Raw genomic sequence first — 16,612 nt, 5'->3', positions numbered from 1 at the left:
CAGACTTCGTAGCGCGAAAGAAATTGTGAAACGCAGAACGTGCCTGTAACGAAGGCGCAGCGCGAAAGAAATCGGGAGAAGAATAAGAAAAATCTTGGAATAATATTACGTAGCGTTGTGCAGTGCGTCTTTCCGGCCGTGTGAAATGTTCTCTCATTTTGGAGAGAAACAGAAACATTTGAAAGGAAGTCAAATTCAGCGGCGTTACGTCCATAATCGTGAAGAAAACGATTTCAATGGAACGCCGCTGGTTATTTGTTCGCGATGTTAAAAAGAAAACATTCCACAACTTGTTCTTTCATTTTTGAAATTCTCAAACGCGTGGGCGATTGGACAGGAAAAATTATGGTCTTTATAAACACTCGCGGGGACAAAAGTAAGGAAAGGTAGAAATATTTCAGATTTCTTACACCTTCAGCGTATTAAGTTTCAACTATAACGAAATATCATTTTTAGTCTAATAATCTATGGTCCCCGAACATAGCGAAAGCAATTTTATTTTACAATTTCATTCTAGTTTGTTGAATGCAGAAGAATCCGCAAACCTGTAAAATAGTAATTAGATCGATATAATGTACCTTTATTAAATAGTAAACTATTTTGTCAGTCCACTGACTGAATTTCATAGTTCAAATTATGAAATTATAATAGATCATAAGCGAATGAAAATTGAAACAAATACAAGATATATTTTCCTCACTTACAAAAAGACTTTCTAACGATGTATTAACACTACTCGATTTCGGCGGACAGTATAAAAATAACAAGACTAAGCAAAGTGTTTAAATTTATGGAATATTTTCTGAGATAACTTAACATAATCTGTCATAATAAATCATGACAGAGCTTAATATTTACTTTAAGTTATAATTTATTTAAAATAATGTTATAGAAACCAATGGACGAGGAATGAAAAAATCATAGAATCGTTAGAAATATCAAAGGTCGTGATAGATAGAAATTTATCATAATATCGATGAAATGGGAGCAGTTTAGGCTAAACTATTGGATAGGAGGTAGCATTAACATGGATACATATTACCAACTATTAATGACGAATTGATCGATGAAATTACACGAGAGTCGACAGAGGCTGACCAAACGTTAACTCATACTACTTAGGATTATATTTTCTCTTAATGGCCCACGCCTTTTCTTTGTTAATATCCTTAATATACTTAAATGTAAGATAAATGAACTGATCGTTCAAGAGAATCACGTCATGAGAATTTTGAAAGTATTTCAAAAACAATAAAAATAGATTTGAAATATTTTGGCATTTCTGACGTTACAGAAAACTTTTATTCAATGTTCAATATTTTGGAAAATACGTTTATACTTTTATATATTCTTTAATACTACTTTACGAAAAACAGTATAATGGGAACAACACGAAATGAAATTAATTTTACTTACATTTGTATTTCTTCTTTTGTTTCAATACATTTAATTGATAGTATCTCAAAATTGTTGATTTCCTTTTTGATTCAATTCTGCTTTCTTGATCGCTACTTTTATTGTACAAACAGAATAACTGATATGTAATCTTATATTGTTTGTTTTGTAGCGATTAAGTTAGAAAGTGTGTAATAAATATTCAAATAAAGCCACAGCATACTTTTATCCTTTAATAAAATTAGGAAATTAATCAATCATTTTTAAGGTTGATGGACATCGAAGAAACAATAAAAATTCGGTAGATAATAGATTTCTTATAATCCACGATGTCGTTAACCGGCGAATTTGCATTTTTTTTATTAGTGCCCATCGTTTATTTCAGTTGACAAAATTTTTATGCAAGTCTCTGATTTATGTTTTGTAAATATTTCCCCATCGAACGAAGAATAAAGTATTGTTTCTTTTTTCTGGTTGCAGGTGGAATTTTCGGGAAGGGCACCGATGAAGTTCAATCAGCGTTCAAATTTGCGATGTCCAATCACAACAAAAACACCACGAGTCGGAAGTTTGAGTTGCAGGCTTTCGTAGATGTAATTAGTACCGCGGACGCATACAAGCTATCCCGGCTAAGTAAGTACAAACTTCACCAATTCAAGAAATTCTCGTTATGTGTTTCGACGTGTTTTAGAAAATTCGGCCTTGAGAATAATTTTAAGACTCATTGGTCAGCAATTTGAAAGAATTTATTCTAAATTTCAAACATTGTTCAGCAAAATTCATCCTTAAAAATTAGGTAATAACATTCAACCATTATCACATGAGGCTGTTGGATAAAAATATTTCCAAACGCAACAAAAATATAGTATTTACTTTTCAGACTCTCTTATAGTTTCATGTGTTTTTTTCCCCCCAAACTTTTAGTCGCGCTTTTAAGAGGAAAATTCTCCAATTCTCGTAATCGATTTCTTAATGGAAAATTAGTTATCCCATCTCTATAATTCAATTACTAAAAATTCAAGAACAAAAACACAACTGGTTGCACATAACGACGGATTTAGAGCCACCGTAGCTTCCACGCTTCCTCCATATTAGAGTTAGTGTCCAAGTTCTTTTCAAACTGTCTTCGAGTCGAGAAAAGAACCAGTTGCTCTCGATAAACCTTATTAACGTTGTTCTTAATGAAACTTTCAAACGTTCAATCGTATTTTCGTCAAGGGTATCGTCAGCAAAGGAATTCCTATTTATGCGATAATTTTTTTTCGCGTAGTGGAATTTTGCCGATGAATGGTTGAAATCGATTTTACTTTGTTCCCGGTATCTTTCGTGTATCAGGGACGACGCCTGATCAACAATGCTGAGGTTCGTACGTGCCGGAAACGCGGCATCACAGCCGCCATTGAATCTGGCACGTCCGGAATCGGTGCAGCATGTGGGCTACGAAATAAGTAACGTTTCGCCCCTGTTACGACCGAGATACTAATCTCGATGCTTTATCGAAGCGCCTCCATTTCTCGTCTTCGGAAGTCATGCACGTACGACACACGACTCGGAGCCCTTCTTATCGTACAGAACCACAATCGTAGATATTACATCCACGATGTTACAGATAACACGAGTACATCGATCAGACCCAATATACCGTCTCATAAAATAGTAGGAATTCAAGCGTCACTTTCAGACACAGAAACTTTTATCGACTATTCTAGTACAAATAAATTACTTCGACTATAAAGGGTGCTCGGCTATCCCCTGGGAAAAATTTTCATGGGAGATTCTAGAGGCAAAAATAAGACGAAAATCAACAATATTAATTTCTTGACTGATGTTTCATTAAAAAGTTATTAAAAAATTAAATCAAAAGTTTCAAATAATTCTGAAAAAATTATTTTTGTTACGGGGCTCAATTACAATCATTTTTGGTGAATATACATACAACTAAAATCCTACCCACTTTCGAGACAAAAATTCGAGTAGGTACTGAAATTTTTAGACGAAATTAAAAAATTTCAAATCATACTAAAAAAATTATGTCTAGTTGCAGGGGTGAATTACAATCATTTTTGGTGAATACACATACCCCCGAACTCCCACGCAGTTTCGAGAAAAAAATTCGCGTAGGTGTTAAAACTTTTCGGTGGAATTGAAAGAGTCCAAATCGGTCTGGAAAAAATATTTTCAGTTGCAGGGGTCAATTACAAGCATCTTGGTTGAATAGACATATTCCCGAAATCCTACACAGTTTCGAGAAAAAAATTCCCGAAAAAATAATTACCGAAATTATAATTTCTGGCCAGGTATGACTGTACGAATTTTCATGCGAATCTTTAAAACATCATAACTCCTGAACGGATTGGAGGATTTCAATGTTCGAAACAGCAAACAACGCGTATTTTGGTCAAGAATGTGTAGACACTCTAACAATACTGAAGAAGTTGTTCCTTGACCCCGTAAAATGCGAAAAAACACCGTAAAAATGGTCCAATCTTGAAACGTCCATAACTTCTACAATAGTGAATATATTTCAATGAAACTTTTTTCTGAAGCAGATCCCATAGGTGCCTACAAAAAAGTATTAGACAACTTTTTTGTAGAGCGTTAAACAAATTTTTAAGATAAATCGACAGGATAGGTGCCTAAATTTTTCGGCGAAAAAAAAATTTCAAATCGTTCTGAAAAAATTATTTTCGATTGCGGGGACCAATTACAATTATTTTTGATGAATAAACATACCCTCAAAATCCTATGCACTTTCGAGAAAAAAATCAGTACGAACGAAACTTTAAACGTTAATAACTTTTTAACGAAGTCTCCATTAACAAATTAGTATTCTTGATTTTAGTCTCATTTTGGCCTCTGGAATCTCCCATTAAAATTTTTCCCAGGGTTGGCCGAACATCCTGTATTTCTTCCAAAGTTATACAAAATGACACTAATTAAGACGATACACCACAAAATTTCGCAAACCGAATTTCAGATTTTTCCATATTCCGACTCTTCCAATATTTAGCCTATTTTGTGCACCGAATGATCGAAGAATTTTAAAAACTTTACAAAACGGTATTTGAATTCCGAAAGGTGTGCATTTATTTCGTTTGAAGTAAATACGCTGCGATTTGTAACTTCGAATGAATTTAGTAAACGAAACGTATCGATTTAGTAAACGAAATATGGGCCGTTGAAATAGTGAAAAACCTTTGGCATCGAGTTACGATATTTTTATTGGAATTTATTGAAAGTGGGTTTCCAGATTCGATAAACTTCGAAAATTTGTTTAAACGCGAATTCGATTTTTGATTTATCGTATTTAGAAACGATATGGGACTTGATTTGTATATTTCTTTACGGTGAAACGCGTTCGTTTATTTATTTAAAAATTCAGATACATAGACATTTATTTCACGAAATAAATAAATATCAAATGAGACAAGCGCGACAATTTTTATCCCGTCTTCAAACAAATAGTGCTATGCTATCATCGTGGGGTAAACAACCGATTTAGTTTGAATGGTTCCTTTTAATAAATCTTAACTTTAGTAAAAGCTTGTAGCAAAATATTTAAGTACTCAAAATATATTTTTGTATATATTTACCCCATTTCTGGTATAAAAAAAGTATGAGTTAAAATTGACTCAGCTCGACAAGCGTACAGTTAAAAGCAAGAGGAACGAAAAGAAATATTGATCAACATCGCGCGAACATGGACGATACTTAAGTTCAGAATCTCGACACGAAATTGATCCCAAACACTTTCCTGTCACCGTCTGTGGATTCTGCACGGCTATTGTTCACTTTGTCGTGAAACGCGTAGATTCGAAACGCGAACGAGTTAGCCGGCCATCCGCAGGATCGTTTGACGCTTTCCAACCAAGGGGTGTCAACCGATCGAGCTGTTCTGGAATTGCCTTTGAAGCTGATCGAGTCCATTCTAAACCGTAAACGAATAGGCACCTGGGTGCCAAAGGTATCGGTGTTTTGTCATCGATGAAACCCTTACAGGAGTTCCGTCCAACAAAGCGACTGTAGCTTTCCTATTCTAACGTTAACAGATTCCGTTATTTGGCTCGATCGCTATGGCTGCTACCAAAAACAGAGTAACATAAATGCATTGGGCATTTGCAATACGAGAAATGTAAGAATTAAAATGCTAACACTTGAGAGGGTATTTTACAGTGAATATTTTGAAAAATCGATTCTTTGTTTTATAGTATGTTCGATAAGAGCGTGGACGTGATTAATCAGAAAAAAATAATTTTCTTCATAAAAAATTCTATACAAATCGAAAGTACAGCAGAGTTCCGATTATTCGGCACCCGGTTATCCGGAATGTCCGAATAACCGGCATACTTATTCCGACAATTCTTCATTAAACCAGCCAGCGGTGACGTCGATACTAAACAGTTGACGAATAAAGCATAGGAATTTTATATATTTTATTTTTTATTAATAAATTGTATTACTACATTACCCATGGTGGTGTTTAAAAAATTGACAGAGGAAAGTTGCACAAATTTTTTGACTAAATTAAAAAATTCCAAATCATTGTGAAAAAATTATTTTTGAATGCAGGGATGAATTGCAAATATATTTGGGAAAACACATGCCTCCGAAATCCTACTCAACATCGAGAAAAAAATTCATTACTGGAAATATAATTTGTAGTCAGAAATTTTCCCCCGAAATTTCATACATATGTTTAAGAAATCATAACTCCTGAACAGATTGGAGGATTTTAATGTTTCGAAATGCAAACAACACGTATTTTGGTGAAAAATATTTAGAAATTCTTAGAATGTTCGAAAAATCGTTCCTTAACCCTGTAAAGTAAGAAAACCCCCATAAAAATGGTTCAATCTTTAAACGATCAGAACTCCTACAATAGTAAGTGTATTACATTGAAATTTATTTATAAAATAGAGCTCATGGGCACCTGCAAAAAAGTATTTAACATTTTCGTAGAGCGACAAACAAATTGATTAAAAATCAAAAACGAGTGTTTAAGAAAAGTCGACAAATTAAACAATTTCAAATCATTTTAAAAAAATTATTTTTGGCTGCAGGAATGAATTACAATTATTTTTTGTGAAAACACATACCTCCGAAATCCTACTCAACATCGAGAAAAAAATTCATTACTGGAAATATAATTTGTAGCCAGAAATTTTTCCCCGAAATTTCATGCGTATGTTTAAGAAATCATAACTCCTGAACAGATTGGAGGATTTTAATGATTCGAAATGCAAACAACACGTATTTTGGTGAAGAATATTTAGAAATTCTTAGAATGTTCGAAAAGTCGTTCCTTAAACCCGTAAAGTAAGAAACCCCTTATAAAAATGGTTCAATTTTCAAGCGACCATAATTGTTACAATACTGAATGTATTTCATTGGTCCTAGCTCATGGCATATTTTTGGTCTTTACTGGATTGCTGATCTTGATGTCAACCTCATTGTTAACCATTTGGAACCATAATCCAACCATTGTTGACCATCGAATAACCGATAACTCATTAAAACCATCACAAAGTCGAAGATTACAGCTTTCTTACAAGGATCCCCTTACAATTTGATGCACGATCTTCTTAAAATGTAGTTCGATTTTGGAGGAGTGTATGTGGAGACTAGGAAATACCATACCACCGATACTAAGACACCCTGTATAGGTTCGTTATCAATATCCCAGCTTCGTAAATAAAGGCCAGTTTCAAATGAAAATATCTGGAAACAAGGTTTTAGCGGGCCTAATAACTGCGTAATTACTGTGGGTGATTCGATCACGCTTATTAGGTTATTCGTCCCGTATAACACGTAACACTGGTGGAAAAAAGAAGCGACTCGATAATTGCAGGGAAGTCCATATTGGGATAGCAGAGATTCGGTAATAGAATTCGTGGACAGGTCGGCTCGCGATGGCTTGGCTCCGGAATCGCGAATATTTGGGCCAAGTCCAAGAGGCAAACCGACCCCGCGGCACGTTACGGTACTTAGGGAAGCTCCGCTAATTGTATTAATGCTAGTCGGTTTGCTCGGATCAAAACCCCGTTGTTATAATCCCTTGGTAAGCCATGTTGCTGCCCCGCCATATCTATTGTCGAGATGTGGCCCGTTTAAATGTTTCCACTCGCTGCTTCGCTGAAACGACTCGCTTCCTTCGCGTAGGACGAACACGGAAATACCTATACAAACTTACGCGAGTTTCTTGGACTCGTTGCTCGGCGCAAAAACGGCCATAGTGGCTCCGTGCCTCGGTAAAAGGTACATCATAAGCATGGGATAAGGACAAGCATAGTAAAAGTGACCCCAAACCAAATTCAACTTTGGACATATCAATGGATAGTCCCTTCAAAAGAACAAATTTTTAGCCGAATATTAACCCGCTACCACTACTTGGATTATTAGGGTAGTTACAGGGCAAAACGTAATTTACAGTTTAAGCTCCATCTCTTTTGTTATATCCAATACAAAATTGTGACGAAAATCATGGATATTCTACGCGGAAGCGTACACATATCTGAATTTTTCCAGAATGTTTGGTTGCAATACGGAATTTTAAACAATTAGAAAAGTTTTGACATGCCGATTTTATATTGAAATTACCGAGTGCCGAGTGCCAGTATTTGTACTGTTTTTCAACCTTGTTATGGTTATTAATGTGTTAATTTTTTCAGATTTTTTAAAGCGATGTAACATAGTTAAAATCCGATATTTGTTTACATTATTGTCTTAAATATTAGGTTGATCATGTTGACCACCAATATTTATATTATTACTTTTAGAAAATTGGTTAAGAATTCGTACTTATCAAAAGTAAGGTGTTTTCATATAATTAATATTAATTGAAATTACTCATTCCATATTATGTTAAAGTATTTGGAACTGTATTATAACCTAACCATCCAAATTATTAACGACTCCATCCTCGATGCGGAAAACTTGGACCGTGATGGACAATATTTTCCATGTTTCTTACTTTTCGGGCCTGCTTTTATGACTTGTCACTCAAGTCGAGACGTCTCCCGGGTTTTTTCGCATTTTACGGGGTCAAGGAACAACTTCTTCAATATTGTTAGAATGCCTACATATTCTTGACCAAAGTACGCGTTGTTTGCCGTTTGGAACATTGAAATCCTCCAATCCGTTCAGGAGTTATGATGTTTTAAAGATTCGCATGAAAATTCGGGCAGGCATATCTGGCCAGAAATTATAATTTCGGTAATTATTTTTTCGGGAATTTTTTTCTCGAAACTGTGTAGGAATTCGGGAATATGTCTATTCAACCAAACTGCTTGTAATGAACTCCTGCAACTGAAAATATTTTTTCCAGTACGATTTGAAATTTTTTAACTTCACAGAAAAATTTCAACACGTACTCGAATTTTTTTCTTGAAACTGCGCGGAATTTCGGGGGTATCTGTATTCACCAAAAATGGTTGTATTTAACCCCAGAACCTAGAAATAATTTTTTTAGAACGATTCGAAATTTTTTTTTTCGCCGAGTTTAGGCATCTACCCCCTGTCGATTTTTCTTAAAAATTCGTTTTTGATTTTTAATAAATTTTTTTGGCGCTGTACGGAAATTTTGTCTAATACTTTTTTGTGGGTATCCACGAGCTCTACTTTCAGACTAAATTTCAATGAGATCCATTGACTATTGTAAGAGTTATGGCCGTTTGAAAATTTGACCATTTTTATGGCGTTTTTTTAACTTTGCGGTGACAAGGAACAACTTTCCGAATATTTTTGGAATTCCTACATGTTCTCCACTAAAATACGCGTCGTTTGCCTTTTGAAACATTAAAATTCTCCAATCCGTTCAGAAGTTATGATGTTTTAAACATACGCATCAAATTTCAGTGAAACATATCAATGGTATGGTCAGGCATGAAAGTTTTGGTAATGAATTTTTTTCTCGAAACTGCGTAGAATTTCGGGGTATGTCTGTGTTTTGGATACTTTTGCGTAATTTGATTTCAATAAAATTTGCACGTTTTATCATTACACGTTCACATGGCAATTTTAAAATATCCGTTACGCAGTACGATCCATGTCCATGTTAATTATTAATATGTCATCTGTCGAATACTTTCGTACATTCGGAACTTTGTAATCGAGTTTTTCGCATTTGTAGACTCAGAGCGCCTAAAAATAGCCGAGAAATGCATAAATTCAACGTCAAATTTTGATCGATAGCAACGATATTATAAACCACCAATCGCGAAGTAGAAATGTGACCAGGAGAATCCGAGCTCGGCAACCGATTCGTTTAAATCGTTGTACCGTTAAGCTACTTGGAATAATTTCGAAATACTTGTTGTACATTGGACGGTTGTGCACATCGTATAGTTTATACGTTTGTCCAAACGCTGTACCAAATACGTCCTATTTTGTAATTGGCTCCGGTGCGAATTCGTTCTTCCTTCTTTCTTCTTTCTTTTTAAAAAATTACGGTAGATAGAAGCCGGGGAGCTGAACATAAGTCCTCATTTGCGTTGCTCGCGTCTCGTCGAGCGAAACGTAATACGATAATGCGCTCGCCGTTATGGTGAGATTCGCAACGAGAAAGTCGCGTAGCGCAGATTCGCGTAACGAAAACCGATTTTTGCGCGGCTGCGTTCCACGGCACATCGAACTTCAGTCCGAAGAACGTTAACGGTGGTTAGATTCAGCTGCCGGTGGAAGCCATTCTTCTACGAAAATAGGAGATACTTGTGGTAATTGAAGCGTGTATTCTATATTTATCCGTTTACTAGTATCTGTTTTTGGCGAATTCGCGACGCGAAGTAAGCTTCTTATAATTTATTTTTTAATACGTTCAAGCTCATTCGATCGCTCGAGTTTATGGTTCGTGTTGCGTCGCGAAATATTAATTTTATATTTTCACAAAAGCACCAATTTGGCGTTTGCCTCGACACTACAAAGACATAACGAAATAGTTTTAGGACTCCGTTGATTAACACTAAACCTACCGCGACCAGTCAAATGACCGTATTTAAAATTTCGTTTAGAAATTCTAACACACAGTATTATTTTAGCGCCATTTAACTTCACGACTTTTCTCATAGTATACGTACAATGAATTTTACAATATTCACTTCTATTCCTATTGTTGGTTTTCTGAGAAATATATCTAGTCTCTCTTGCCTACCACAACCGGTCATTTGACCGATTGAATGATTTATATATTTTTGTTGAAAACTGGACAGATGTTTTCTCCATAATTGAGCCACCGTTGGAAGCGGCAAACCTTCTCCTTTAAAATGGCTTTTGGTTTTTGGCGATCCGATTTCCCGTTTTGGAGATATCGCAATTTATATAAAAGGGTAATTTTTCACTTTTCACTATCTCTCATGGTTTGCCGTACAAAAGCCTATAGCAATGCGTATTAAAAATACTAAAACTTTGGACGTGTACAGTTCCGAAACTACTAATGTTTCATTACAAATTAAACCGCCGTTAGCAGCGGTAAACCTTCCTTTCTAAAATGGCTTTTGGATTTTGTCGATCCGATTTTCCGTTTTCGAGATATCGTAATTTATGTAAACTGGTATTTTTCTTAATTTCACTATCTCCGTCTTCGTCTAACATGTCGCGTCGTATCTCTTTGTCTCGTACGTAACCGAGTAACCTAGTTACTACGAGCACGTGCGGTCAACGACCTTTACAAGGCCGTAGTAAGAATGTAAACAAACGCTTCGAACCCTTATATTTCCGGAACTAATTGAGCTATCGACTTGTTCGAACGCTCATTTTAAAGGGGATTTCATCCTCTATCCAACGACTACACCAGCTACTATAATTTTTGCTGTCTTCTATGTTTATTTTCACATTTACTTTGACGCTGCATACCCAAAGTAGTTTCAGCACATCCTATTGATCATACGACTGGTGTGCCATAAAACTAGCACTATGTTATTGTTTTAAATAAATGTTATGCTTGCCCTTTTTTCATTAAAATAATTTCATTTTAGCTTGATTTGCGTAATACTACTAACATTTAGAAATTATTAATCAATACTCCGAAACTCTCGAAAATCGTAATAGTGCTATAGTTATACTCCTCAGTATACATACCTCCGAAACGCAAAACATAATTCGGATCGCAGAGGTAAACGGTGTCCCAGGAAGCAAGCTTGTGGTCCGATAAGATCGACCGGAAATCGCAGAAGCAGAAAAGATTCTCGCGTAGAATATCACGCGGACGAACGAAGAACAAAAACTCCCAGACGAGAAAGAATCCTGAGAAACGGCTGGTTGTGGACGATAGACGCGAGAACCGAGGGAACTTTCCCACCGAAAAATCACATCGTGAAACTGAACGTAGCGAGAAATCACTGAGAAAAAGAGACGGAGAAAGCCTCCGGAACGTAGTATGCTCGTGTTAGCGGAACGTAATAGCCGTCTATCAACTTTCGGTGCATATCGTATAATATCCTGCAGGATCCTTTGGTTAGGAGGTAACCCCCGCGGCCAGGGAGAAGGATGAAAGTATATAGGGTGCTGGGTTCCCAGCCAGCGAGCCAACCAGCCAGGAGCGGCATAAATCTGCCGAGGGCTCCCGAGGGTATTTCCCGCCTTTTTTCCACTATACACTTCCACCGTTTCTCTTTCCTTCTTCCATTCCCCGTTTTCTTTCCCATTCTCGTCGGCTGCTTCGCCCACCACTCGCTATGCTTTTACACGTGCGCACACACACCATTTCTCTCTCCTCTTCTTGGTCGTGTACCAGCGGGCTGGTGCGCCAGACACGAGACGAATCCCGAGGTTCAATTCCCGCGCGGTTTATCCCGAAGCAGACATTGGTCTGCCGTCACCGCAACCGAGACGTCGGGAGGATGACAAAAAGCGACCACGCCGACGGTATACCCTCTTTGCCCGACTATCTTTGCCAGGGAGACGCGAGCGTGGGATTATGACTTCTGGTTCCGAGATGCTGCTGACGCCTCCAGATCGGGACGGAAGCCGCGTGTCGCGTTGGAGGCAAACAAACACGCCGAGCAGCATCGCTCCGCGCGACGATTCGCTGAATTTTTAGATACTGCGTCTCATACCTTCCCATCGAGCATTCATCAACGTTAGAAAACGTATTATGTAGACGAACGTAACTCCAGGTTTGGGTTAGGTTCAATTCCTTATGCAATCATTTATTTCAGCAGTTACGTGTAAGTTTAATCAACCACGTATTTTCCATTTTTTTTCCATATTTTGCATCTTTCTGAAGGGTTCCTTTCTTGTAGAACTCGTTGGTCTTCTCTGCAAAGAATGAATCCAAGATTATTTGCACATGTTTTTTATGCTTCGCTCTTTGAGTAGAAGGTGAATTTTTTGTAGCATTTGTGCCAAGGGTAGAGTATTGGTCGTATATTCCTTTGCGATTTTTCAATTCGTCACAGTGGTTTTCCCCTTTAACATGTTGACTGCCAGACCAAACTCCTCAAATTACAAGGGAAATTAAGTTTTGTTTATAGACAACTGGAAACTAGCATACCCATAATTTGTTATTGAATTTATTTTCACAGACCCGTTAAAATTCAAGGGACCTATCTAGCTTTATTTTCTTTGACATTTAAGCTTGAGAATTAATTTTTTTAACTCCTTGGTGAAAAGTCGTACCTGAGCGTACCCAAGGCCATGGGAGGAAGCATTGGTCTTAGATTGGTTTAAAATTGCTAATATGCCGGCCAATCAGTTTGGAGGCAAAGCTGGCCGATGGGAGACGGCGCGTAACTGTTATTTTTAATAATTTTCCCTCGTCTGGTCAGCGTTTGGTGCCCAGATGTGTCCTGCGACACCTGACTCGCCATAAAACATCTGGCACCGGTTTCCGATGTTATTGCAGGTAGTAAAGTCATAGAGTGACTGGATTTGGAGGGCCATGCAGATTCGAATGAATGTAATAATTAAATAGCCGCCTCAGGGACACTTGGTTATAGGCACAACTTGATTGTAGGAAAGGTGCGACTCTACATCCGCTGGCTTTATGAATTTACTGTTACGCTGCAACACAGAATAAATCCTAATTGTTATTTCGCGTTGTAACAGATTTTATGATGTTAGCACAGTCAAGTATTTTCCGAGACAAACACAATTTCTACTCGAGCCACTGTTTACAATGGCCGTACGAGAAACGTCTCGGAAATTTTGTTACTATCGGTCGAATAATACGCGACGTGTAATTTTTCGTAGCACGAAACTGCGCGCGAGTCAATTTCAGGAGAGATTGGACCGCTGTCAGCGTGCCCCTCAATCTCGAGAATAATATATGCCCGTGCACTGCGTGCACCTCTTTACACCAGCCAGGTGCGCGACGTCGCGCTTCTTTCCATGAGAAACGACAATCGGAAATGACACAATCCCAGCTAACCAGAAAGCATCGCGAACGTGGTCCAAACAAATAGCGTTTGTCCGGCGTTGTCATCGCCATGGAATGGTTGGCCACGACCCTTTCAGCCAGCCAGAAGCGGACATCAAATGATGGTACCCCATCGTCTCGCGGCTGCAATCGCTAATGGAAACTGTCTTGCGCGAAAAGGAATCTAATACTGTGCCTGGAATAACGAACTTTCGGACTTTTGGCCCGTAATGCGTTCGCTGTCGGCAGGTGACAAAAATTTATCACGGGCTTTTTGCTACGAAACGCGACGGAGACGCCAACCGAACGACAAAATGGAATTGAATGAATGAACCAGGAACACGAGTCTACGTGACTGGAATTCGTGGCGTGTAAACTGACGTTCTTTGATTCTATTTTTCGTTTAAAAATCGGTTCAAGTATATATTTAGTACTATGATAGCACTGCAAGACCTACACATCCCCTTTTGTAAATGAAATAGTTGTCTGTCGATCGAGATCAAGCGATCGTTCTTGTTTTTTGACCCTTTGCGGCCCTATGTCAAGCTGGATTCGACGTAGAATTTTTTAACTAGTCTTGTGTAAATTATACAGATTGTGACAACTATGTCACCAATATTTTAAACATAATTTATGGACAAGATCAAGTCTAGTATGCTTCAACCGTTAGGTCCAAGGAAGAAGAAGAGAAATGTGTTACGTAGCAGGTGGGGTGAGACGAATGGAACAAACTAGCACAGAATAATTCTACATGTAAAAATAAATAGAAAAGTATATTAATATTTTTTCGTTTGAGGCCACGTTTTCGAGAAAACCGACTTTGAAGACATAGACTTCAGTGCAAGTAGAAAAACAGATTAATGGTCAGACGCGCCAGCCGAAACGTGTTAAATCGTACGTGTGCCCCTCAAATTTCCAAATTTACTTATTTCGAAAACGAAGGCTCGAACGAAAAAAATAATATTCGTCCTTTTTAACCTAGTTTTCTACGTAGAATCATTCTCTGTCCGGTTGTACCAGTCATTCTCACTCGCAATCAGTATGTTAATCATAAGAAAGAATGAGTCTATACAGTAATATTCCCTGAAACCACTGTCAAACGTATACTATTCTATTTTGCTTAACACATTGACTGCCAAATAGCAGATCAAAATTGACATTTAGAAATAACTCTTCAATATTATATTCTAGACTTTGTACATTTCGGCTATCCGACGAAGAATAAATAGTTATTGGCTGTTAAAATATTCGACTGATTGTGATTAACGTATATTAGTCATTAAAGTTGACGTGTGAAGTTGAGCATCTCAGAAAGTTTCTTTCACAAAATTTAAATTATTTTGCTCAACCCCTCAACAGTATGCGATTTTTTGACAAAATCTACATCGGTACGAATACTTTTTTGGACTGCTATTATGTACTACGCAGAGTAAAATCAATATATTTTTGTTATTAGTTAATCAGGTTTATCATAATTTGGCATAAATAAACTTTATACATGTGTTCATTTAAAATAAAAAATTAATTGCAAAACTTTAAATGCATCCTTTGATTTCAACAAATTTCTCTTACAAGCAACGAGGGTACGAATACTTATGGGACTGACTGTATGCGCGATGGTGTTATTCGCAAAATTCCAGGAAGATTTTATATTGTTTGGTATGCCCGACTCTTATTTTCTCCCAAAAAGGAACAGTACATATTATAATCCACTTGAATACATAAGACGGTTGTTAGGGACCCTTTCTGGAACGTGGCAACCTCGAATGCAAACGCGCAAATGGAAGGCGGGAAGAGATAGAGAAGGATTACCCAAATCTTCCATGGTATTAGCGAATGAATTCACGACTTTTCGCGATTCCGACTGCGCGTCAGATTTACGTCCCGTAGGAAAGGAACCGCAAACGCTCGCGTCGCGACGCCGGCCGTCGCGTCGACTCATCGCGCTTTCGATTTAAAACTTTCGAATTAGATTACGAAACACCGAGACTGTTTAAAAGTTCGCCAGCAATACTTACCTATCCGCCAGGACGGTCGTTCCTTTTAACCGTGAAATCTCACCTGCCCCGGCAGCCATCCCCGCCCCTGTCCCGGGGGATTACTTCCGATCGTTTGTACTTCCGGCTCGTTCGCGTTTCTTTGAGATTGCCCGGAGCACCGACGAACCACCGTCGTCGATTAATTCTCCATCGAGTGGACTCGATAAATTCCGAATGCGTTCCCAGCTCGAACCATCCGTACCTCGGTTAGTTACTTTCCTCGACTACGATCACTCGTTACGTTTAGCGGGTCGTATTTTCGAGCGGAGCTTCCATGGAATACGGACGTGCTCCGGCTCGTCCGACGATCACGTTTTTCTTTAAATTTACCAACGATCCCGCGGGAAACAATGAATCGTGCCAACCGTTTGGTCGTTCACGTTCCGTAGATTTCTTAGTTTCAATATTAACCCACACGCGGACACGAATGCTGTAACATTCGTTTTCATTGTGATGCAAATTGACATGAATGGTATAACATTCAAATTTAAAACCTACGTTAACATGCATTCGATTCTATACAGGTTGTTCGGCCACCCCTGGGAAAAATTTTAATAGGAGATTCTGCAGGCCAAATTAAGACGAAAATCAAAAATATTAATTTGTTGATGGAGACTTCGTTAAAAAGTTATTAACGTTTAAAGTTCCGCCAGTATCGAATTTTTTTCTAGAAAGTGGGTAGGATATCGGGGGTAGGTCTATTCACCAAAAATTATTGTAATTAACCACCGTGATATACTACGAACTATTTCGAGCAAACGAAATTATTTAAACATATAATAATTTTTGAAACGTAAAACACTAAAAGAAAGATAAGTGAAATTGTTCT

General features: G+C 37.6%; 1 protein-coding gene across 2 annotated transcripts in view; it reads left to right on the top strand.

Annotated features, from left to right (window-relative positions):
- LOC122401933 (glutamate receptor 1-like) overlaps nt 1-16,612 on the top strand; it is a 458,535-nt gene that overhangs the window by 269,215 nt on the left and 172,708 nt on the right. For both annotated transcript variants that reach the window (XM_043404374.1, XM_043404373.1), the window contains exon 2: nt 1,876-2,028. In XM_043404374.1, the coding sequence (XP_043260309.1) occupies nt 1,876-2,028 (153 nt within the window). The remainder of the gene's footprint in view (nt 1-1,875; nt 2,029-16,612) is intronic.

The sequence above is a fragment of the Colletes gigas genome, unplaced genomic scaffold, assembly GCF_013123115.1.
Source record: "Colletes gigas isolate AHSC1104 unplaced genomic scaffold, ASM1312311v1 Colletes_gigas_Sc00030, whole genome shotgun sequence".
In the NCBI taxonomy this organism is placed as follows: domain Eukaryota; kingdom Metazoa; phylum Arthropoda; class Insecta; order Hymenoptera; family Colletidae; genus Colletes; species Colletes gigas.
The sequence above is the reverse complement of the archived record's forward strand: the minus strand, read 5'-3'. Positions and strand labels throughout refer to the sequence as shown.